The sequence below is a fragment of the Acomys minous genome (genome assembly GCF_964271855.1).
Source record: "Acomys minous genome assembly, chromosome: 3".
Classification (NCBI taxonomy): domain Eukaryota; kingdom Metazoa; phylum Chordata; class Mammalia; order Rodentia; family Muridae; genus Acomys; species Acomys minous.
Genome location: NC_140485.1, coordinates 76,954,952 through 76,977,840, shown reverse-complemented (window position 1 = coordinate 76,977,840; position 22,889 = coordinate 76,954,952). Strand labels below are relative to the sequence as shown.

Below are 22,889 nucleotides of genomic sequence, written 5' to 3'. Positions count from 1 at the left end.
GCCTGAGGGATCTGAATCTCTCTGTGTCTTTCTGGATCTATAAAATGCTCTCAGGAGTTGTCAGGGCAAATGCCAGAGGGAAAGGACTTGTGGTGCTGTGATCTGTTTGTTTATTTGGGGGTTATCTAGGGAAGTGTTCTGGGTATCTCTTTAGAAGCATGGTACATACTCTTTCCACATGGGCCTGAGCAAACCCACTTACTGGGAAGCAGGCCTGTTGTTCCCTTTCAGGCAGAACTGCTTCTATACCCCTCTTTCTCTGGCCATCTCCTTCTCCATTACTCCAAGCATGCCAATATTGCAAATGAGGCTGTGTGCTTCCTTTTAAACAAATGGATGCCAGGGTGTCGACTTGTCCCAGCCAGCAAGCAGTGGGGCTGTGTTCCCATACACGGTAATTTACTCTAATGGGTCTCGGTTCATTGGTTAACCAGTATTTCAAGCCTGTCCTTTCCTGCTATTCAATTTAGCTATCTTCCTTTGCTCTGAGGCTGTTTTTTGTTTCTAAATGTTGGGAATGGAGGATTATGACTGGAAGCAACAATTTACTCTCCAAATACATGCTACCAATTACCTTTGCAGCTATACTTACTTGTTAGACCTAACTATATTTACCTGTTCAAAACCATTCATCCATCGATCGACCTCCAACAAGCATACTCAGAGACTCCTATTAAAAATATTTAAATGCAGCGAGGACAGGATTTAAAACCACAAACACCAGCAGCAGTACATAATGCTAATCATGCCTCTAAAGAATCACAAGACAGAGTATCATAAATGCAGTAGAATGCTTCCATTGCTTTGTGCACAGTTAAAAGGACATGACACGGAGAGGCCCAATCTGTTAGAGACAATTCCAAAGGAAGCCAGGACCTAGAATGGTTTAAGTCTGACTAAGTGGGTTTTAAATGCAGCCTCTTCCATTTGGCTGGCTCTTCCACCTCCAGGCACCCAGGCTAAGGTCCCATGACAGTGCTGCAGGCCACTGGCTTCAAAGCTGGTCTTAGCACTGGCTGACATACTCAGGCCATATGCAATGTTTCCTGCTTCTGTGAGAAAGATGGTTCTTTTGTGACAATCTACATATCTTGCCCTCTCCTACTCAAATTATTTTTCTGTGACCAATGCTTTGGCACTAGGCCAACAGCTCCTACTGATGGGCACCATAAGAAATGGCTCCTAGAAATGTATTTTTGGTGGGGTATGATGGCACATGCCTATGATCTTAGCACTTGGCCTGTACAGCAAGAACAAGCATCACACACACAGACACACAGACACACACAAGGCAAACCAGGACACATTACAGCATTGGGAAAGTACCGGCAATACACGGTTTCAGTAGCGCAGATATCCCTGCTTTCATACCAGAAACCCAGTAACCCGCTTGGTTTGTAATCTGCATGGCAGATGTCTCTTATCTGACACCATGATACCATGCCTCTATGTGCACAGCGAACAGCTTCAGATCTGAGTGTATTTTTAGAACAATGGGCCTTGAGAAGAAAAGCAGCAGTGCCTGTCAAAAGATGGATAATAGGAAAGCTAACTACTGGGGTCTGAATTTGTCAACTATTAATCAAATGTCAAAAGGAAAACCATGAAGAGTGTCCTCATTTCCATGCCGGGTGCAGTCTGGGGGAAACAGCTTTGTAGCCAGGCCTCAAATGCGCTGCCCACCCCATTCAGGGGACCAGCTACTCATTTTGAGCTAGCCGAACTAGAGGATCACCTCTGTGGCTCCTGATTGGTTCACACAGACAGGCCTGTGTGTGGTGGGGAGAGGAGTCGGGCTCTGGCAGGGTTGAAATGAAGGGGCCTGTGCTAGTCTGTGTTGCCCAGGGTTTGAAGGCACCGGCTGGTTCTTTGATGGGCTGGGATCCTACTGCTAGGAAGAGAGCAGGGAAGTCAGTTGATAAACGAACCTTCAAACCTGCTCCTGACTTCCCCCACAAATGGAGGTGGGGAGGAGTACCCCAATTAACATTAAAAAGACCCTCTTGAGAAGAAAGCCTAGTTCAGATTTCAGTGAGTAGTACATTTAGAAGGAAGGATACATCCATATGTATACAGGAGTAACACATGCACAACACATCATATATTTGGTTAATGTCTATACACATGCATTTCTTACATGTGTGCATACATATAGAAACATACTTTGAAACACACGCTTTGTGAGGGCAAGGCCTCCTGTCTTCTCTCTGTTTTTAGCAGCCAGAACAGTGCTTGGCACAAAGGGGTTCACCACACAGTTGTCAGAGTTGACTTTCTGACCACATGAAAACAACTCATCTGTACAAAGACCCTGTGAGGAGGGCAGTACCACCATCCCCTCATAGAGGGAGGAACTGAAAAGCAACAGACCTTATGTGGCCGCGTAGTGTAGGGCGTAGAGTCTAAAGCTGGTTTTGCCCACCTGGTTCTTCTTGCTCTCACAGAACGGCCAGGTGAAGGAAGGAGAGTGAGTACTGTGCTGCCTGCTCCCCCTCCCCCACAAACAGCATCAGCACTTGCATGGTCAGAAGCTGGTACACCAGCTGGTGGCTACCTGCATCCCTAGCTAGGGCCTGGGTTGGCAGATGAGGGCAGGGGACCAAGCAGACTGGGAGCTTTGTTCTATCGTGAAACCTACTTGGCACGGGCCTCATGGCTTCACTAGTAGATACTGCCTAGTTTTATTTGCTTTTAGCCCAGAGTGAAGGTACATATGACACATAAGACCTCACTGTGGGACAGAGAGCTAGCAGGAGATTGGCCCACTGAGTGCACATACGCAAGAGAAAACTGAAATTGGGATGGGGATAAGGGTGGTTGCTCTCCTCTAGAATTCTTTTCAGTATGAAACTGTAAAAGCCCCAGTGGTGAGAGGGGCACAGAAGTGCATGCTGGGAGATATTCTGGGCCTCAGGCCCACCTGGGAATTTAAATCAGTTTAGTTTGTCTCTGCCTCAGGTTTAGGTGGGGCCAGGCTGACCTAGGGCTTACTCTCACTGACACTGCCTTCATTGCAGCTATTGGTTCACTGGCCACTCTTTCTACACCCTCAATATGATTTACTTGTTTGTCATTCATTGAAGTGACTTAAATGGGATCAGAAGCTTCCCCCAAGGCCATCACCAGTTAACAGTGACACCTGGTGGTAATAAGCAGCAAGGTTCTCTCCTGCCCCCGCCCCTCCCCCAAGTTGTAAGATTTATGCCCCTCCTTACGAGGCACATTTGCCAGATAAAAGCATTAAACTGGAATGGCATCTCCACTCTTAGCATTTACAGCCTTGGTTATATCAACCATCCCCTGATCAATTTCCATTTCCAGAGTTTACAACCTAGATGTAAAAGCCTGCCACGAAGGCTATATTTAATATAACAAATTAAAAAAGCAAACAGAGGCTTGGTCATTCTTTGGAGCCAGGAAAGCAAATAGAAGGAAGGAAAAGCCAGCCGTGATGCGGATGAAAAGGATGTTCACCAGTTGCCACCTTTGTCTGTGCTCCACATCACTGTGGCTCTGAGGCCCACAGAAGCACCTCCTCCCAGGTGCTTTCCATCTGGTAAAGGCAGGGGCTTGAGCAGTCCCTGGCCCTCCAAGCTTCCCTCACTAGCTCTCTGGCAGACAGTGGAACAGAGGGGAGCTCACCTGTTCTGAAGGGAGGTGGGCCATCTGTGGACCCTTCTGAGTTTCCCTGTTACTTCTGGAGAGTACACTGAGGTTTGTCTCTTTAAAAAACTTGCTGCAAAGGTCCTGAGTTCAATTCCCAGCAACCACATGGTAGCTCACAACCATCTATAATGAGATCTGGTGTCTTCTTCTGTTACAAAACACTGTATACATAATAAATAAATACATCTTAAAAAAAAAAAACAACTTGCTACAAGCTCCCTAAACACAACAGCTAACCCTTCTCCCAGGAGAGGGTATGTTGTGTCTCTCTGACAGTTATGTGGTGAATAGTGAGGGGAAGAGGTGGAGGCAGTAGCTGAAACGGAGGCTTCTGCGGTGGCTCATGTCATGGGATACGGTGCCCTGATTATATTGTATTTGGAGTGCAAGAGGATCAGCAAGTTTTCCAAATGGGCAGATAGGCATTCTCTTAGTAAGGGGCACAGAGGTTAAGGAAAGAGAATTAAGGACACACTGGTGAGGCCTCCTCTCACTCTCCCTCAGGACCACCATGACTGCTTCAGTAGGCTCAGTCCCACCGGGGCACTCACTCCACGAGGTAGGTGGCTCAGGGCACCAGGCCTTGGGTGACTCTTCCCATTCTGAGAGCTAAATTGATTTGATTTCTGAATTAAGGTGCCAAATCAGTTCCTGATCAAGGACAACACTGATTCCCACCTCCCAGCCCTCTCTTAAAAGTAAGTTTACAGATGAGGTGTGGGTGAAGCAATCAGTTTTGTACTTCTTCTCCTTTGCACAAGAAAGAGACAGGCCATCTGACTCAACCTCTGGTGGAAGAGAAGGTGCTGGAACAAAGGGAACAGCAGCCAAATGGTCAGGCTGCAGTCTCCTCCTCTAGCCACCTTAACACCAACTTAAGATTCAGTAAGGTCCAGTTCAGTAAGGTCCAGTTCAGTAAGGTCCAGTAAGGTCAGTTTTAGGGGCAAAAAGGAATTAGAAATGAAAAGATAAATGTATTAGCTTATTTATGGCTCTCAACTTGAAGGATGGGATGCAGTGAATGCAGGAAAAGCAGACTGGGATAGGAAGTGTGAAGATCAGATTTTCATAACTCAAAAGAACGTATTCTAAGATAAAGCCATCTTCTACTTGGGTTGCACCTTAAGTCACAGCGCAACAGCCCAGGGAGGGTCACTTTCACCCTCCCTGGAGATGCAGCTCCTTGGGACGCACCTCTATGCTCCAGAAACCATGCCTGATTCTGGGTCTCAGAGATTTGACGGGAACGGGACAGAAGGAAGCAAAGCTACCAAGCAAATCAAGAGCAAAGAATTGCAAAGACAATAAATCAATTCCAGAAGGTGCTCCCTTTCCTTGCAGGGAGTGCAGGGTTATAAGGGAGCATGCTGCTCTCCTCATTCCACAGTCGGAACAGCGTTCCCAGCTCCCTGGGTGGACTGAGGAGTTGCCTGACTCCCACCCCAGTGCAATGATCACGGCTAACTCTGCCCACGTGAAGTTAGCAGGTCAGGCAGCATGAGCAGCAGGTGTCCAGGGGCAGGCAGCTGCAATGCACAGCTGTTCCCAGCGGGCAAGAGTGCTGGGCAAAGGCGGCCAGGGTGTACTTGGGGTCGCAAGCTAAGAGTGTTGCTGTGCTCAGTTTCGGCTTAGGAGTAAAATCCTTGAAGAACTGAAATGGCTTGTGCTAGAGACACAGCTACTCTCTAACAGGCTTAGCAAAAACTCTGGGAAATTAGGTTCATGTAATTTTGGAATCAAAAGTTGTTCTTTGGGTCAGCTTACTGCCAGAAGTATGGGCTCTAGAAATGGGCACACATCTGCCTGCACTGCACAGTTTTGCACACGATCTTCTACCATATAAAACTTTGTGGCGTTAGTCACACTAGTGCTTCCCTTTGGCCTTGCTATGGAGAGAGCAGAGACATAGAAAGATGCTGCATCACTGATCACAAGGAACAGAGTAGAAAGGTGGAAACTCCAGTGAGGAGGGTTTGGGTCTCCTCCAGCACCCAGCATTTCTGCTTTGTGCCCTGCAGGAATTGTTGCTGACATTGCAGCACAGAAAAGGTCTCGTGCAGAGAGAACGCATCTAGTCAAAATACCATCTTTGGAGTTGGCACAGCTAAAGAAATCAACCTGGCAAGGAGAGAGAAAAGAGAGCAGAGATTCCCTCAACTCTGCCCGCCATTAGCAAATCATCTATAATTTAGAACAAACGTAAAGAGATGCGGGTGATGAAGCAGACGTACCTCCTGGCAGCCTCTTGTAATTTCACGGGCTGTTTGGTGCTGAGGTAAATCAAGCAGGCATCAGCCACTTTATTCAGGTCACCCTCACCTGCAGGGTGGAAAAACAAAACAAGCCTGAGGCCTTCACACTGCATTTGGGACAAGTGATAACCAATCGTTGTCTAGGGACCCAGGATTAGCCATGCAAGGTTACTCTGTCCAGCAACCAGGAATATCCTAAAGTAAAAGAACAGATGGGGGGGAGGGGCAGGGCGGACCAAAGGAAGTGTACAAGACGGGAAGTAAGGGACACAAGGGCCACTATGCACAGGATGCAAAGCAGGGACATCAAGTCATGTGCAGGCTCTGTGACCAGGAGACCCATGTGGTACCTACCTAATTCCAGACTTTCACAGAGAGGACCCAGGCCCTGCAAGACAGCCAGTTGCAGCTTGAAGGCCAGTGTGTGAGAATAAATTGGTCCAGCCCTGGCACTGATGGGGGCCTGGGTGATTAAGGAGCTGGCCAATTTTGGCAGGACGTCTTTGCAGAACCGGCTCCGTAGAAAATCACCACATCTGCTTCCCAGCGTCTGTAAAACCTGCAGAAACAGTCCCCAGCCTGGTGACTGCACATTGCTAAAGCAGCAAGAGGGCTGAAACATGCTTGGTAATTCAATTCTATCTAGGTCTCTACTTAGGGAAAAAATAGAATTACTGCTGTTAATTCCTTGCCCATGGTTTGTGATTCTGACAGTTATGAATTTGGAGGTCTCTGCTTCCAAGGCATGGATGCTTCTACCCATAAATACAGATTACATGGAGAGTAATTCAGAGGGTGCGTGGGTTGGATGAATAATATGATTAATACCTTGATTTCCTTTCCTTTTTTGAATAAGAGAGCGAGAATGAGAATGAGAATGAGAATGAGAGGGAGAGAGAAGGAGAGAGAGAGAGAGAGGGACAGAGAGGGAGAGAGAGGGAGAGAGAGGGACAGAGAGGGAGAGAGAGGAAGGAAGAGAGACAAAGGAGAGGGAGGGGGAGAGAGAGAGAGAGAGAGAGAAAGAGAGAGACAGAGAAGGAGAGAGAGGGACAGAGAGGGAGGGAGGGAGAGAGAGGAAGAGAGAGGGAGGGAAGAATGGAGGGAGGGAGGGAGAGAGAGGGAAGAGGATAGAGAGAGAGAGAGAGAGAGAGAGAGAGAGAGAGAGAGAGAGAGAGAGAGAGAGAAAGTGGTTCATGTGGATCATCTCTGGAATTTTCTTCACATCCCTTGAGAAGGCTGGGGCTTTCAACTCCCCCTAGCTGAGCAAACACACACTCAAGGTTCAGCAGCTGCCATGTGCAGGCATCAGGAGGTGACCAGACTGCGGTCTCTGCCTAAGCCAAGGCTGGTCCCTGTGGCTGGAGCCGCCAGTGTGCGCTGTGTTCCACTGCACAATCTCTCATGTACATCACCCCTTTTCTATCTTTCACAACAGGCAGTCTTTTTGCATGTTTCGTTTAAACTTTCTGTAGCAGAACATATTGAAATGTTTTGCCCTGCTGCACAAGACTGAGTGAACAGGAGGATAGGAATTTCTTTTAAGAATCAGTAAGCAAGGCTTAATGGGCACCCAGCGTCTGTCCAGTCTGTGGAGTAAGGGGCTCTCTTAGCTGCATCATATGATCTCAGGTAAAGCACTATTAATGTATCTGCATGTGGAAAAAGCAGCCCTACTTGCAGTGCACATATCTTTGTATGTTTTCATTTTCCTACACTGGCTGTCATTTCAACTCACCTATTAATTTTCATAAAGGGGAACAGTACATGTGAATAAGATTTAGTAATACCTCCTTCCCTCTCAGCCTCCCTCAGGCTCTCTCCTTACTCTTTCCACACCGCACACAAGCCTTCTCTAGCTCCTCCTTCCCTCTTTACATATACACACACACATCATTTCTTTGGTATTAATGTTAACAGTTATGTCATGAATATAAGCTGGTAGTCTTAGTATCTGCAGGAGGGCCTTAGAGGAGACACACTGCTTCTGCTGGGCACACTGACGACATTCCCAGCTCCCATCTGCCACCCCTCCACCTCTTCCCTCTGCCTCACCTTGCTCATCCACTTCTAATTTATGCTGTCTTGCATGGTAAACGTATTTCTGTAGGATGCTGTTAAGTGCTTTTTAGAACAAGGAAGGATATAAAGAAGTGAAAATTCATGTGCTAATATAAGCCAAACCTAACGAAGGCGAGTGACATCTCTTCAGGGCTGTAGTGTTTCAAAGGCCTTCACCAGAGTTTTATTTCATCCTTGACAAAATTGCACCTAAGTCTCTCCAGAAAATGGATGACTGTGGGCTTGGGCTAGGCAGAAGTGGGCCCATCACCTTGACTCTCATACAGTTTACTAAGCACAAACCTGACCTGGGTTCTATCCCTTACTAGCTGTACAATCCTGGGGCATGTTATTGTCTTTGAACTTGTTTCCTTCTTGGCCAAAAATGGAGGTACTAGGCACCTTACAGGTGACTATGACATGTTTCCATGTGGGCAATGCCAAGATTACTGCCTGGCACACAAGAGATGATCAGTAAATACTGGTGGCTTTCGCTTTACGAAGTCACTCAGCTTTAAATTCTAAAGACAGTATCATTTGGTCTCTTCTGTGCTTTTCTTATTTTTCTGTACTTTCTTCAAGGTCTGTGTCCAGAGGTCAGAGAAGGAAAAATGGAGCAGAAGATGGGGTGAGTTTTGTGCTTGGGACCTGCATCCCATGACAGATGGGTATCAGTACCTTGAAGGCTCTGAGTACTGCCAGGGGGTCATCGCTTGTGAGTCGGCACACGAGTGAAGGCCAGGCCCGATGAGCCAGGGGAAGGAGCTGGTTCTTGTGGGTCTGTAGAACCACCACACACAAACCTAGCACATCCAAGACCTGAAAGAAAAGTCAGGATTTCATCAGGCAGCCGAGCTTGAAACCATATGCCTAGGACCGAGTCACAGTTCAACAGTGAGCCTGAGAAATACATTAAGATAGTAATAGAAACTGGATAGATCTTTTGGTTCCAAAATCACATGCTCCTAATTTTCCACACCTTTGGCCACTCCTGTTGAGCTCAGTCCAGGCCATGTATTAGGGAACAATCGTGTAAAAGGGCAAAATATATAGAGCTACTGTACCATGTATGAAGGGTACAGTGCAAAGAAATGAAGAGAAACCTCTAAAGCACAGACCTTGGAAAGTGTCTCTGAGGAACAGCTTCTAAAAGACACCAATGGTGAGCAGGCACTAGTTCAGCACACAGTGAGAGTTCCTATAGCTGGACCACAACAGAGACGATCCTGAAGCTGGGCTACACCTTAGTGGCAGAGTGCTTACAGAGCATGTGCAGTGCCTTGAGTTCCATCCCTAGCATCAACACTCCCCAAACCAAACCAAAAATGACCCAGAGCTTGTCCTGCTTAAGAAATGAGACAGGGACCGGAGAGATGGCTCAGAGGTTAAGAGCACTGGTTGTTCTTCCAAAGGTCCTGAGTTCAAGTCCCAGCAACCACATGGTGGCTCACAAGCATCTAAATTGAGATCTGGTGCCCTCTTCTGGCATGCAGGCTCACATGCAGGCAGAATACTGTATAAATAATAAATAAATATTTAAAAAAGAAAGAAAAAAGAAATGAGAGCAGCCACATGAGAAGAAGAGGCCCTTAGACCACAGCAAAGACGTGTGGTCACACGATGTCAGAACAACCATAAATGGAAAGGATTTGGACCCTGTCTGACATCAACGGAGCTTCTCAGAGTCGGGTGTAGGAAATGAGCAGCAGTGGCACGGAAGGAGACAGGAAGCAGGGAGGAGGAGCAGGCTGAGAAGCTGGCAGGAGACTGAGGGTAAGCCAATCTTATCAGACAGGTTTGGCCTAGCCTAGATGCACACTGACCTTTAGTCTATTGCTGAGCACCGACAGGCAGCAATGACTGTAGGTAGTGGTCAGCACAGCAGCCTACACAGGCTTTGCAAGGATGGGAGCCCTGGGAGAGCACACAGGGTATGTGTCCATAAGTCAGAAAGGCAGAGTGAAAGAAGCTGGCCAATGGAGTCTTACATACAGGCATCACCTACAACCAGCTGACCCCACAGCTAAGGCACAGACTAGGAGAAGCCATGCCCCTGGAGGAGACAGAGTTGGCAGATAAAAGAGAAAGTTTAGCAGGCCAGAAGAGGGCAAGAGTGCAGCACCAATGGCTTTAGTGTGACTGGCTGCCTTTGTCACTGTCTAGACAAGCTACATCTTATTTTGTGGATTAAAAAATGTCCATTTCCCCCCTCTTGCCTTTGTTCTTTGCATAGAGCTCTTCAACCTTTAGAAATGTTGCTGCCTTATGGATAGATTACCCTTCTCTATCACAGTGCCTACTCATCACCTTGCTAAACCGTTTTTTAAAAAAAGATTTATTTATTAAGTATACAGGGTTCTGTCTGCATGTACACCTACACACCAAAAGGGGGCACCAGATCTCATTGTAGATGGTTCTGAGCCACCATGTGGTTGCTGGGAATGGAACTCAAGACCTTTGGAAGAGCAGGCAGTGCTCTGAACCTCTGAGCCATCTCTCCAGCCCCTCACTAGGCCTCGTAAGCTTGGATATGTGCGTGTACTGTCCTCACTCCAAAAGAGATAGGAAGCTCCACAAAGTCAGGGCTCACATCTGTACCTGTCTTCTGCATGCCCTGCACAAGGGCTCAATAGAGGAAGGGAATGAATGAGTGTGCATGTCATACACCAGGCTCTTGTATCTTGTATGAACAATCTTGTGAGGGTGATAGCCTTGCCCTCATTTTCCTCACACTGATGTAAAGGCTCACTCAAGGTTGCAGGCTAGTAAAGGGCAGAGGCTTCATGGGTTTAACTCCTATACTGACAGGCTTCTAAAAGATTTATTTATCATTATTGTATATGTCTCTGTGTGTGTACCTGTGTACCAGAGTATATGTGCCACAGCATTAATAGAGAGGTCTTGGGAGTGTGGCAAGCAGTTTTATTTGCTGAGCCATCTTGTTAGCCCAACTGATACTTTTTTTCTTATTTGAAACAGTTTCTCTGTGTAGTCCAGGCTGTTCTGGAACTTGCTTCACAGGCCAGGTTGGCCTCGAACTCATGTAGATCTGTCAGTCTCTGCCTCCCAAGTGCGGGAACTAAAGGAGTGTGCCACCATGCCTGTCACCAACTGACACTGTTAATAACTGCAATATGTATGTAGTGGCCACAAAGAGTGTTCAGAAGGCTGCTAAACAGTAACTAGGTACTAAAACTGAAATCTTGCACATCACACGTACCCCGCTCCGGACGCCCGTGGAATGTGGAATGGGAAGATGTCTTAGGGAGTCTGAAAAAGGTTCGTCACACAAATCCTGACACTGGTGGTAACATGGTGCCTTCACCCACATCAGTTAACACGGCCACTAACGTGGCTAAGGCAGTTGTTCTCCCTCCTGCTCGGGGTGGGGAGAAGTCCCTGTCCCCAATGTCCTTTCACTGAGTCACTTGTGTAGCTCAGTCCTTGTGATGGGGGCTTTGCCTGGGAACTGCTGACATATGAGAAAGTCAAATTACAGGAAGTACTAGAGCCAGGTGTGGTGGTGCACGCCTGTAATCCCAGCACTCTGGGAGGCAGAGGTAGGTGGATCTCTGAGCTTGAGGCCAGCCTGGTCTACAAAGTGAGTCCAGCACTGCCAGGGCTACACAGAGAAACTGTCTTGAAAAACAAACAAACACCAGGTGTGGTGGTGCACGCCTTTGATTCTAGCACTTGGGAGGCAGAGGCAGGCGCATCACTGTGAGTTTGAGGCCAGCCTGGTCTAGGAAATTCAAGGCTACATAGAGAAACCCTGTATCGAAAAACCAAAAAACAAACAAAAAAGAAGGAAAGAAACAGAAATAGAAATAAGGATAAGGCTCAGAAGAACCACCTTAAGTTACTAAATTGCACCCTTCATTAGGGCAACACAGAAATGATAGCCTTCGAAGCACATGGTATTCCTTGCCTTGGAGAGCTGCCAAGCGCCATGCTTTCCAAGGAAGGGGACGCAGTTCCTCTTGTCACCTGAGCTGACACAGAAAGATGTTAAAACTGTTGTCCCACAGGGAAACTCCTCTTGATGCTCCTCACGGACATCAAACATGGACAAGGAGATGAGGGAATTTGCTTGCTTATCTTGTCATCACTGACTATAACACATCTCAGACCTGCTACTCTATGCATGATGGGCCACACACTGACCTTCAGTCGGATTTTTAGATTTTTATCTGATGACAAGTGGATGCAGCGCTCCATCACGTCCTTGGCTATCTGGATGTGCATTGGCAGTGGTGGCTCCACATCTGGAAGGGTGTCATTCTCATCCACCTTGGGAGGGGCTGACTGCTCCTCTGAAATAATGGAAATGGTGACAATGTTTTAGAGAGGTGTCCCACCTAGCTTGACTGCCAGCTTCAGACTCCAGAATAGGACTTAAAAGCTAAGCTGCACAAATCAAAAAGTTTGCCAGGTGTGGTGGTGCACGCCTACAATCTCAAGTGCCTGGGAGGCAGAGGCAGGTGGATATCAGGCTCTGAGGTCAGGCACGGTTACACAGTGAGACCCCATCTCCCTCCTTGCCCCATAACCTCACCTTTGAGATACAGCACAGACTCTATGATATGCATTTCTGCAGGGGAGGAAGAGTAACAGTGCATTGGGAGGGATAGGTAATGAGATAACAGACGATTTGAAATTTTAGGTCACAGCTCTAACTTGGAGTCCTAACATGGGCCGTGTCCTGGGTGGCCTTTCCTCTGTTCTTTCCTTTCTTTCTGATTCATCCCTTGACCACCGATGGCCAAAGCTCATCATCTCTGCTAGCTTGTAAGATCTGTGGATGACCAGCACCAAAAACTTGAGAGCTGACATTATATGGCAGCCTGGTGCAATACACAGACATGAGGCTTGGACCAGGGAGCCCTAGAACCTGTTAATACCTCCTCCCACTGTGCATCACCTCACCTGCAGCAAAGGGCTAAGGCATTTGCTGCTTACAGAGTGGGTGAAGAGGACGTCACAGTTCTTATCATCTCTCCCTGCCTGAGACCCAGGCCCAATCCCATCCTCTAGGGCTTTCCTATCTCCACAGTGGCCCCACTCTGACCTGCTGTGCCAAGCTGTGAGTAAGCTTCCCACTGAGCTGGGCACTGCTTTGGTAACTTTTCTGGGTTCAGATTCCTCTGCTGGAAAACCTGAACCTTCTAACAGACGCTGTACTAGTCTCCACTAGAAGCTGAGAAGATACACAGAAATGCATCTGCAGACTGGCTTTCTTAGAGAAAGGGACCTTAGATGTATAAAGTGCCTTTATGTGGTTAAGCAGAATGTTCTTGCCAAACCTGTTATCAAGACAAACAATCTTATAAAGTCAAGGAAATCAAATGCCCAGGAAAAATGATAATTTCAAGAGTGATAGGGTTAGACTGCTTTTCCTCAGAAGAAGTTCTCCTGTTTGAAATCTGCCTGTTGTTGAGTGCTGTTTCAGGAATGGGAGCCTCTGGTTTTGGAGGAACGTTTGATTCATTCCATCTGATCCTAGCAGCTATCCACTAGAGCCAGATCTCTGTGTGCTTGTGTGTATGTGTAGTTCGTGCATGTAAAGGCTAGAAGTCAAACTTGGGTTTTACTCTTCAAAAGCTGTCCAGTTGTTGCCCTGTGTCATAGAAAGCCACGCATTCCAGCAGTTCATCAATGGGCTAGATGTTGGAGCAGACCAATTAAAAATCCTGGATCCGGCCCTGAGAGGTGTCTGAGTTGGTCAGCCCACTGACCACTGAGGCACAGGGTCCACTCTCCCAAGAATTGCAGCAGGTGATGAACATGTTCAGTTTTCCACTCTCATGACCCTGGGGCCAGCTCTCCCACCTGCCATAGATGGTGAGGGATGAGGAAGGGGAGGAGAGCATCTCTCTCTTGTCTGTGCCACCCTTCAGTAGACAAGAGGTAGAGATGTTTCTCCTATCTTTATGCCCTTGGGACTGGCTCACCTGAACCACTCAGGGCCGGCTCTATTGTGCTGCCCAGGCAAGAGGCAGGAACAGCTCTCCTGCTCCTCAGGACCAGCTTTCTTGCCTATGCTGCTACACAGTAGACAAGCTGCCAAGTTATGGGGCCAGCTCTCCGATGTTCACACCCTTGAGACTGGCTCACCCAGGGCCGGGCCATCAAGGTCAGCTCTGCTGCTCTCATGACCCCATCAGGCCATCTCTCCTACCCACTGCTGGTGGCAAGGCAAGAGGGAGGGGAGAGATCACTCCTCAGTGAGGTTCCAGTACTGATAGAGTAGCAGAAGCCAGAGGCCCCATACCAGACCAATGAGTCATCGCAACGAACATTTACAAGCAAAGAAGTGTGGACAGAAGGGTTTCCTGTGGGACACACTACAATTTACACAATGAGATTCTTTTTTTCTGTTTTGAGACAGGGTTTCTCTGTGTAGCCTTTTGACTGTTCTGGACTCACTCTGTAGACCAGGCTGGCCTCGAACTCAGTGTTCGCCACCTGCCCCTGCCTCCCAAGTGCTGGGATTAAAGGTGTGTGCCACCGCCCGGCTTCTACCTTATTTTTTGAAATAGGATTTCTCATCTGGTCTGAAGCTCACTGAATAGGCTAGGCTAGCTGGCCAGAGAGCTCAGGGACCTGCCTGTCTTCACATCCTAAATATTGGGATTATAGGCCTATGCCACCAAGCCAGGCTTTTAAAATTTTTTTAAGGTTATTTGTTTTGTTGTTTATTTATTATGTATACAGTGCACATCAGATCATACTATAGATGGTTGTGAGCCACCAGGTGGTTACTGGGAATTGAACTCAAGACCTCTGGAAGAGCAGTCGGTGCTTTTAACCGCTGAGCCATCTCTCCAGCCCATCAAGCCAGGCTTTTTATGTGAATTCTGAGGATCAAACCCAGGTCCTCATGCTTGCAGAGCAAACACTTTATTGACTGAATTATGTCACCAGCTCTAGAACCAGATAGCTTAATCACAGAAGAGAAGGTTTATTGATGGGGCTTGAATTTTGGACCGGAATGGCAACTTTGGTCATGAAAGCTGCCCAGTCACCACCCCGACTCCCTGCTCCTTCAGAGCTGCAGGCTTGAGTGAGGTTGGAGTGTGGGTCATAGAAAGGTTTGGGTTGGCTCGGCAAAGAAATAGAGAACAAAGCCAGGCAGGTTACAACCAGAGCACTCTGTCCGTGAGAACCAGGCCAGCTGAGAGCCTTGTTTGGACCTGTGCTGCTTCCCACTGCTCAGGAGGAAATCTGTTCATTCACTTTCCTGTTATACTGGTCCTGTTGGCTCTAGCGCACTAGAACCAGAGCACAGATGGGAAAAATGAAAAAGAAAAAAGAAATCTGCTCACTTCCAACCTAACAAACTAATTTGGGACTCAGTTCGATTTAGGATAGTCCTGGGACCACCAAGCTCATTATGACTTGGCATTTTATATTTGCAGAGGCGATTCTAATAATTTATTAATCCTTCTGTGACCTGAAGCTCCAGATTGAGTTTGTGAATAAAACAAGAGGCCAGAGCTGCTACTGGCTTGAACTCTCTTTTTCCCCTCTCTCATATAAATGGGTTAAAAAAAAAAAAAAAACCCAAACCACTGCAATCCTTCTCTACCAATAAAGAAAGATGAAACCCATGAATAGACAATGGACCTAAGGAAGGGGGGGGGGGAAAGCTGGAAGAAGCATAAAGAAGTATGTCCAATTTGTATTAATCAAATATATAAAAAGTGAAATAATAAGCCATTTTAAAGTTGTTAACATAGAAAAAAGTGAAACAGGTATTTTTTGCACCCTTGCCATTGTTGGGAAGATGTAGATTGACAGAACTGTCTGGAAGGCACGCTGGTCAGCATCAAATGATGCTCATACCTTGGACTGAGAAATCCCACTTTTAGGAATTTATAGAGATATGCATGTAGTAGGAAAAGATCACCCACACAGAATCATCCCTTGCCACACTGTTTATCACGATAAGGCTGGAGGCAACTTCAACTTCAGATGGGGAATGCAGTCTGTAGCTGCCTTCCCAACACCGAATGGATGTGGTTGGTACATTTAGACTCTGGTGCAGAGGATACAGGGTATAGCTCAATGGCACTGAGTCCTAGGCTCAGTCCTCATCAGCACAAAACATAGACTGTGGCTGCAATCATGTAAACATTTTTGTATTAAAAAGGAATGAGAACACATGCGCGCGCGCGCACACACACACACACACCTGTACGCATAGCACAGTATGAGGTTTGAGACAGTTTTTCTTCCACTTTCTGGAATGATATTTTGTTGTTTTCACAATGACCTGTTTCAAGGAGGAACCAGTGAAACCAAAATAAATAGCAATTACCTTCTTCTGTTACAAGGTCGGAAACATTTCCCTCTGCCACATCCTTCTCTTTGAGGTAGCGCAGCACAAAGTGCTCGATGTCCTCAGCTGTGGTGCTAGCCTCGGGAGCTGCTGCTGGTGCTTGCCTTCCTTCCTCTTCCACACAGAGCTGTGGGAGCTGCCCAGTAGAGCCTGAGTCTGGGAACCACTGGGCTGAAAGAAAATGTTATCATGATGACCCTGGTTACAGTGACGGGCACGAGCACTTTATAGGAACAACAAACTCTTTGGCAAGGACTGCACAGCTCTCTGAATTACCAAGACACTACTTTCTGGAACCCTACCATTTACCACTCCAGTCAGCCGCCTGATAACTTGCCTTCTAGTGGCTCCACTATGCAAGGCATTTTCCTGCCTTAGAGCCATATATGCTGCTCTCAAATGTTCAGAATACTTCCCCCCCACCTACTTTACATCTGGCTAATTCCAAACCACTTCACACTTTAGAACAATCAGAACTTTCCCAGTAAGGCTGTCCCTTATACAGCACAATGCTTTCCCTTTGCATTTTGTACTGTATTTGTGTGTACTGTTTGGTATGGGAATCTTCACCATGGAACTCTTGACTCTAAAATGGCCACAGCAAAGAGTGGGGACTTGAAACATGCAGCGTCCACAACAAGACTGGAGAACGAATACAAATGATGTAACTCTGAGGATAAGATATGCCCCTTATTAGAAGACAGGCATGGGGCTCAGAGGTTAAGAGCACTGGCTATTCTTCCAAAAGTCTTGAGTTCAATTCCCAGCAACCACATGGTGGCTTATAACCATCTATAGTGAGATCTTGTGCCCTCTTCTGGTGTGCAGGCAGAACACTGTATAAAATAATAAATAAATCTTTATTATATATACAGTGTTCTGTCTGCATGTACACTTGCAGGTCAGAAGAGGGCATCAGCTCATATTATAGATGGTTGTGAGCCACCATGTAGTTGCTGGGAATTGAACTCAGGATTTCTGGAGGAGCAGTCAGTGCCCTTAACCTTTGAGCTGTCTCTCCAGCCCTGAATAATAAATAAATCTGAAAAAAAAAAAAAAGGCTTTGCAGAACTATGAGAATGAGCACTCTCACACGGGACTCTAACAGAACATACTTCTAACATGCACCACAGAATAAATCTTAACCACTCCAGTGGTTTTCAACTGTGCCCTGAGGATCCCTGTGAGGAAACCAGTCAGGGTGAATGTGGAGTGTCCACCAGGGTCCAAATTCTTTATTCAACTACTGAAGTTCTAATTTCAACCATTCTTGGATATTGAAGCCCTTCAAAATCTTTAATTAAAAATTCTGGCAAAACAAACAAAATCAAGCTGGGTATGGTGGTGCATACCTTTAATCTCAGCATTTAGGAAGCAGAGGCAGGTGGATCTGTGTGAGTTCAAGGCCAGTCTGGTCTACAGAACGAGCTCCAGGAAAGCCAAAGCTACACAGAGAAACCCTGCCTCAAAAAACCATAAACAAGTCCATGCTGGTCTACAAAGCAAGCCCAGGAAAGCCAAGTTACACAGAGAAACACTGTCTTGAAAAATAAAACAAAACAAAAAAACCATAAACCCTTTTGCAGACAGCAAGACAAAGCTGTCACTCTGAGCATCTGCTAATCTCCTTTTCATTAAGGAGCAACTGTCCAGAGCCAGAAGAATGGCAGAGGGAGGTGACAGGTTAGGGCAACTGTGACTATCACAGAACAAATGCTTGCAATGACAGTTTCCTGGCCACCATCTGGAGGTTCTTACACGTGGAGTTAAGTACCTTTTTAAAATTAATTTTTGAGACAAGGCTGAGTCCTATTGGCTTCTGCCTCCTGAGTGCTGGGAATAAGGGTGTGCTAAGCATGCCATTGCTTCAGGGCCCCGTTCCCAGGTATAAGTTAGGCTCTGGGTTCTTTCGAAGGTCCTGGTGCCCAAGTGGTTAACGTCCAGCCCCAGCATTTTCACTGCTGGGCCCACACACTCCAGATTACCTCTACTTTCAAAGCTGGTGTCAGAATGGAAAATGCCTTTGCTCACAAATGGGTTTTAAACGTATGAAAAAAAGCTCAGCTTCACTCTTAATGCAAATTACAACTATAATAAGGTGCTATTTTTCTATTGGATTAGCAAAGATCAAAAGCTCAGTAATAAAGTATGGGTGAGGGCGTGGCAAAATTGGCACTTTTACATTGCTGCTGAAGCTTAAATTGGAACAACCTCTTAGGAGAGCAATTTGATACTCTCAATCAAAAATTTAAATGTAAAGCTCTTTGAACACGTGTTGCTTTTAGGAATTTATGCTACTGATATACTGAAGGCAAAAGATAGTGCAGCAATTTTTAATTTTTTCTGTAGTGGTGGCAAAGGATGAGAAAAGACCAAAATGCCAATGAAGAAAGATCAGGTTAAGATCAGTGCTATGACACAGTGGGGTGCGATGCAGCTGTAAGACCACCACAGCCCTGTGTGCATGGGGCACACTGCCCCAGGGTACAGTGCAAGAGGAAAACGTCCTGATTTGTCTTTGTTATGAATGGTTCTGTCCTCACTGGGGTACCTGCTACTTTTTTTTTTTTTTCTCCAAGACAGGGTTTCTCTGTGTAGTCCTGGCTGTCCTGGATGCACACTGTAGACCAGTCTGGCCTTGAACTCACAGAGATCTGCTTGCCTCTGCTTCCTGGAGTGCTGGGATTACAGGCACGTTCCACTTGTTGCTTTTTAGTCAATGCATACAAAGTGTGCATGTACCTGGCTCTTTCATGACTTTTCAGAAGTTCTTTGAAAGCAAACTTCCATTCTCATCTTTAAAGAAAGCGATCTGTTAGACAGTATGATGACGACAGCAAACAGAAATCTGGCATCAAATGCTGCTCTGATATGAGAGTGCGTGGTCACTTCATTACTTACTAATATATATATTCAAAAGTTATCTAATGGGTTGTTTCAAAACTTGTGGAAAATCTGTCTCCAATTGTGCTTCACTGCAAGCTAGAAGGCACTAGATCTCACTATAGATGGGTGTGAGCTGCCATGTGGTTGCTGGGAACTGAACTCAGGACCTTTGGAAGAACAGACAGTGACAGTGCTCTTAAACTCTGAGCCATCTCTCCAGCCCTGTACTTCAATTTTACAAAGTGCTACATAGGATATTTTGACTTCCCTCCTTCAGATGACCAAAGGCATCAATAAACTAAGAAAATTCAAATTTCAAAATCCAAATGAGCAGCCAGGAGTGGTGGCTGGGTGTAAGTAATCCCAGCACTTGGGAGGCGGAGGCAGGCAGATGGTTGAGTTTGAGGCCAGCCTGGTCTACAAAGTGAGTCCAGGATAGCCAAGGCTACACAGAGAAACCCTGCCTTGAAGAAAAAAAAAAACAACCAAATCCAAATGATCTATCTGAAAAGACACATTTCCTATGGTTTTAAATTTATTATTTAATGTGTACAAGTGTTGCTTGCATGTATGTGTCTGTGCACCAAGTGTGTGCCTGGGCCTGCATTAGTCAGAGGAGGACATCAGATACCCAGGGACTGGAATTACAGATTCTTGTGACCCCCCAGGTGGGTGCTGGGAGTTGAACTTGGGTTATTTGCAAGAGCGACAAGTGCTCTTAGATACTGAGACATCTCTCCAGTTTCCTAAGCCTTTTTATAAAATGTTTACATTTCAAGCTCCAGTGTAGCAGGGATGGGATAGCTGGCCACAGACGCTGGTCCCCATCTGCGATGTCTAAGTAGTTAGCTGTCTTAATAGGAAGCCCAAGCCAGTCTAGACTAGGCGAGTCTTGCTCACAGCTGCTCTGCCAGTAGCTATTAGCTACAGACAGGTGTTATGGTTGGGACCTGAAATGCCGCCCAAAGGCCACACCCCTTAGCTGGTGGCAACTCTAAGAGCTTGGACAGGGTGGGATAAGTAATCACTGCAGGTATAATACCCCAGGAAAGCTGTCTGGTTACCAGCCCCGCTCTTCTCTCTGCCGCTGTGTCCTGATTGCCATGATTTACAAACAGCTTTTTTCCACCATGGCCCTTGGCCAACATCCCCAAGAAAGCACAGAACAAGCTGACGTTAAGTTTCAGACCACACACAGATATAAACACATCATAAGTAAATCAAATGAAATTCTAAGGGTTGTTCACACAACCTGTGGGAAGGCTGAAAAAAGATAACAGAAATAAAAACAAAACCAAAGGCAGACGAATTCTACCATATCAGTAAGTATGTTAAAAAAAACAACCCAGGACTGAAACTTCTGAATAAACCTTCCTTCTTTAGAATGTTTTAGCTTCAGGGACTTTGTCATGATTTTTGCGTGACTGCAGTCAAGACTAAACTCTCTCTTGGCCCATTTGCCCCATAGGATCACTCCAATTCCCATTTTACCCTGTATTGCTCTCTCTACACTATTTTCTCCAAACGCTTCATCTCTACGTGCCCTTGGGGCACTCACCCCACTTCCCCTCTGCCGATGTGTTCCTAGACTCATAGAGAAAGTGCCACAGCCATGAGCAGCCCGGCAGCCTCCTCCACCTTCAGGCTCAGCCTTAGTCGGACTTCCCAGAGAGGCCCTCCCTGACCGAGCAACCTGAGTAGCCCGTCCCTGTGTCTCCCTTGCATGAAGTTTTCATTTCCTTCAACGTGCTTATCAGCGGCTCGCTGAGCTTGCTTAACGCTTTCATTACTTGTTTATCATTTCTCTCTCAGTGGCAGGAAAGCTCCCTGAGTCTGTTTATCTTGTTCACTGTTGCATCCTCACTACTTAGTGTAGCACCTGACATGTAGCAGGCATTCTTTATGAGTGAAGAAGGCAATCACGCTGCTTGCGAATGTTCATGAATGAATGAGCGGACACTGGAAATGTCACCTCAGAGCAGAGCACAGTCCTTGCCGCAGCCACCTCTCTTGAGAAAGTTTCTCATATGATCTTGTCCTTTTAACCTGACAGAATGAGGTCAAGGACCTTCTCTTTGCCTGAGGCTATTAGCACTGGAGATATGTTCTTTGGATAAAGGCACCACGGTATAGTGACTTGTTTTTCATTTAATGATTAACTGTTCAGTTGAGGGATTTATTTATTGGTCTTGTTATGTACCTCAGGCTGGCCTTGAACTTATGATCCTCCTGCTTGAGTTTCCTGGCAGCTAGGATTAACAGGTATAATTTTACCAAGACTGGCTTTTTTTTTCATGGTACAAAATTGTGCTGTGCTAATATCCCTAGCAGGCACCCAACAGGCTCAAAACAGAGATGAGACAAGTAAGTCAACTTATAAAATTAAATGGTTAAAAGTAAGTGCGGTGAGGTGGCTCAGCAGTTAAGAACACTGGCTGCTTTTCCAAAAGACCTGTCCTAGCACCAACATGGAGGTTCACAGATACCTGTAACTCCAGTTCCAGGGGATCTGATGCCCTCTTTTGCTCTTTCAGGGCACTGCATGCATGTGGGTACCCACACCCACTAAACAAACAAATCTTAAAATAAAAAAAAAAAAAAGAGGTTAAGTTGGGCATAATGGTGCACACTTTTAATCCCAGCACTCAGGAGGCAGACTTCCTAGGCCAGCCTGGTCTACAGATAGAGTTCCATGTCAACCAGGGCCACACAGAGAAACCCTGCTTCAAAAAGTAAGTAAAATAAAACAAAATAAAAGGAAGGGCAAAAAGGCAAAGGCTGGAGAGATGGCACAGCAGTTAAGAGCCCTGGCTGTTCTTCCAGGAGGCCCAGGTCCAATTCCCAGCACCCATACAATGTAACTAACTCCAGTGCTGGGAGACATAGTGCCCTCTCTGGCCTTTGCAGGCACCAAGCACACATAAGTAGGCTTATAAACACATGGAGGCAGAACACTCACACATATCAAATAAAAACAAATGTTTTAAGCTTCTGGATTACTGCTGTCCACTATGGTCCATGTGGCTATAGAAACGAAACAATTAAAATTTCAATTCCCTGCTGGACATAATGGTTCACATCTATAATTTCAGCACTTGGGAAGCTGAGGCAGGGAGAATGCTGCAAATTCCAAGTTCAGACTATATACTGAGTTCTAGGATAGCGTGGGTATGAGTGAGACCCTGTCTTTAAAACAAACAAACAAACAAACAAATAAAGATCTCCAAACCAAAATATTCAAATCCCCAGTAGTTTTAGCTACACATGGCTATTGGCTATTGCACTTTGCAAAGAGACATAGAGTATCACCATCATCAGAAAATTCTATTAGAGGGTTGAGGATGGAGCTTGGTGGCAGAATACCTGCTTAGCATATGTAGGCCTTAAGTTCAACTCCCAGAGCCAACCCCGACCTAAAGGAAAGGTCCTATCTGCCACTCTAGCTCTACGTGGCTGAGCACTTTCTGCTGCTCCTGTTCTCCACCAGCACAGACGCTGGCAGCTCTAAGAAGCACCAGTAGTGACGTGGTATATTGGGAAGAATAAACGTGCCACAAATCCAACTTTATCCCTTATTAATACTGTGACCCTGGCTGAGCAGGATCTCATTGAGCCTTGGTTTTTCTTATTTGTAAAATAAAAAATGCTGTTTCTGCCTCGTCTGTATGGTTTATATCCCTTTACAT

The 22,889-nt window shown here is 46.2% G+C and overlaps 1 protein-coding gene across 4 annotated transcripts in view; it reads right to left on the bottom strand.

Annotated features, from left to right (window-relative positions):
- TTI1 (TELO2 interacting protein 1) overlaps nucleotides 1–22,889 on the bottom strand; it is a 58,934-nt gene that overhangs the window by 5,585 nt on the left and 30,460 nt on the right. For all 4 annotated transcript variants that reach the window (XM_084776774.1, XM_084776775.1, XM_084776776.1 and 1 more), the window contains 5 exons: nucleotides 16,297–16,488; nucleotides 12,141–12,289; nucleotides 8,655–8,795; nucleotides 6,273–6,477; nucleotides 5,898–5,985 (listed from right to left, as the gene is read on the bottom strand). In XM_084776774.1, coding sequence (XP_084632900.1) covers nucleotides 5,898–5,985; nucleotides 6,273–6,477; nucleotides 8,655–8,795; nucleotides 12,141–12,289; nucleotides 16,297–16,488 — 775 coding nt within the window. The remainder of the gene's footprint in view (nucleotides 1–5,897; nucleotides 5,986–6,272; nucleotides 6,478–8,654; nucleotides 8,796–12,140; nucleotides 12,290–16,296; nucleotides 16,489–22,889) is intronic.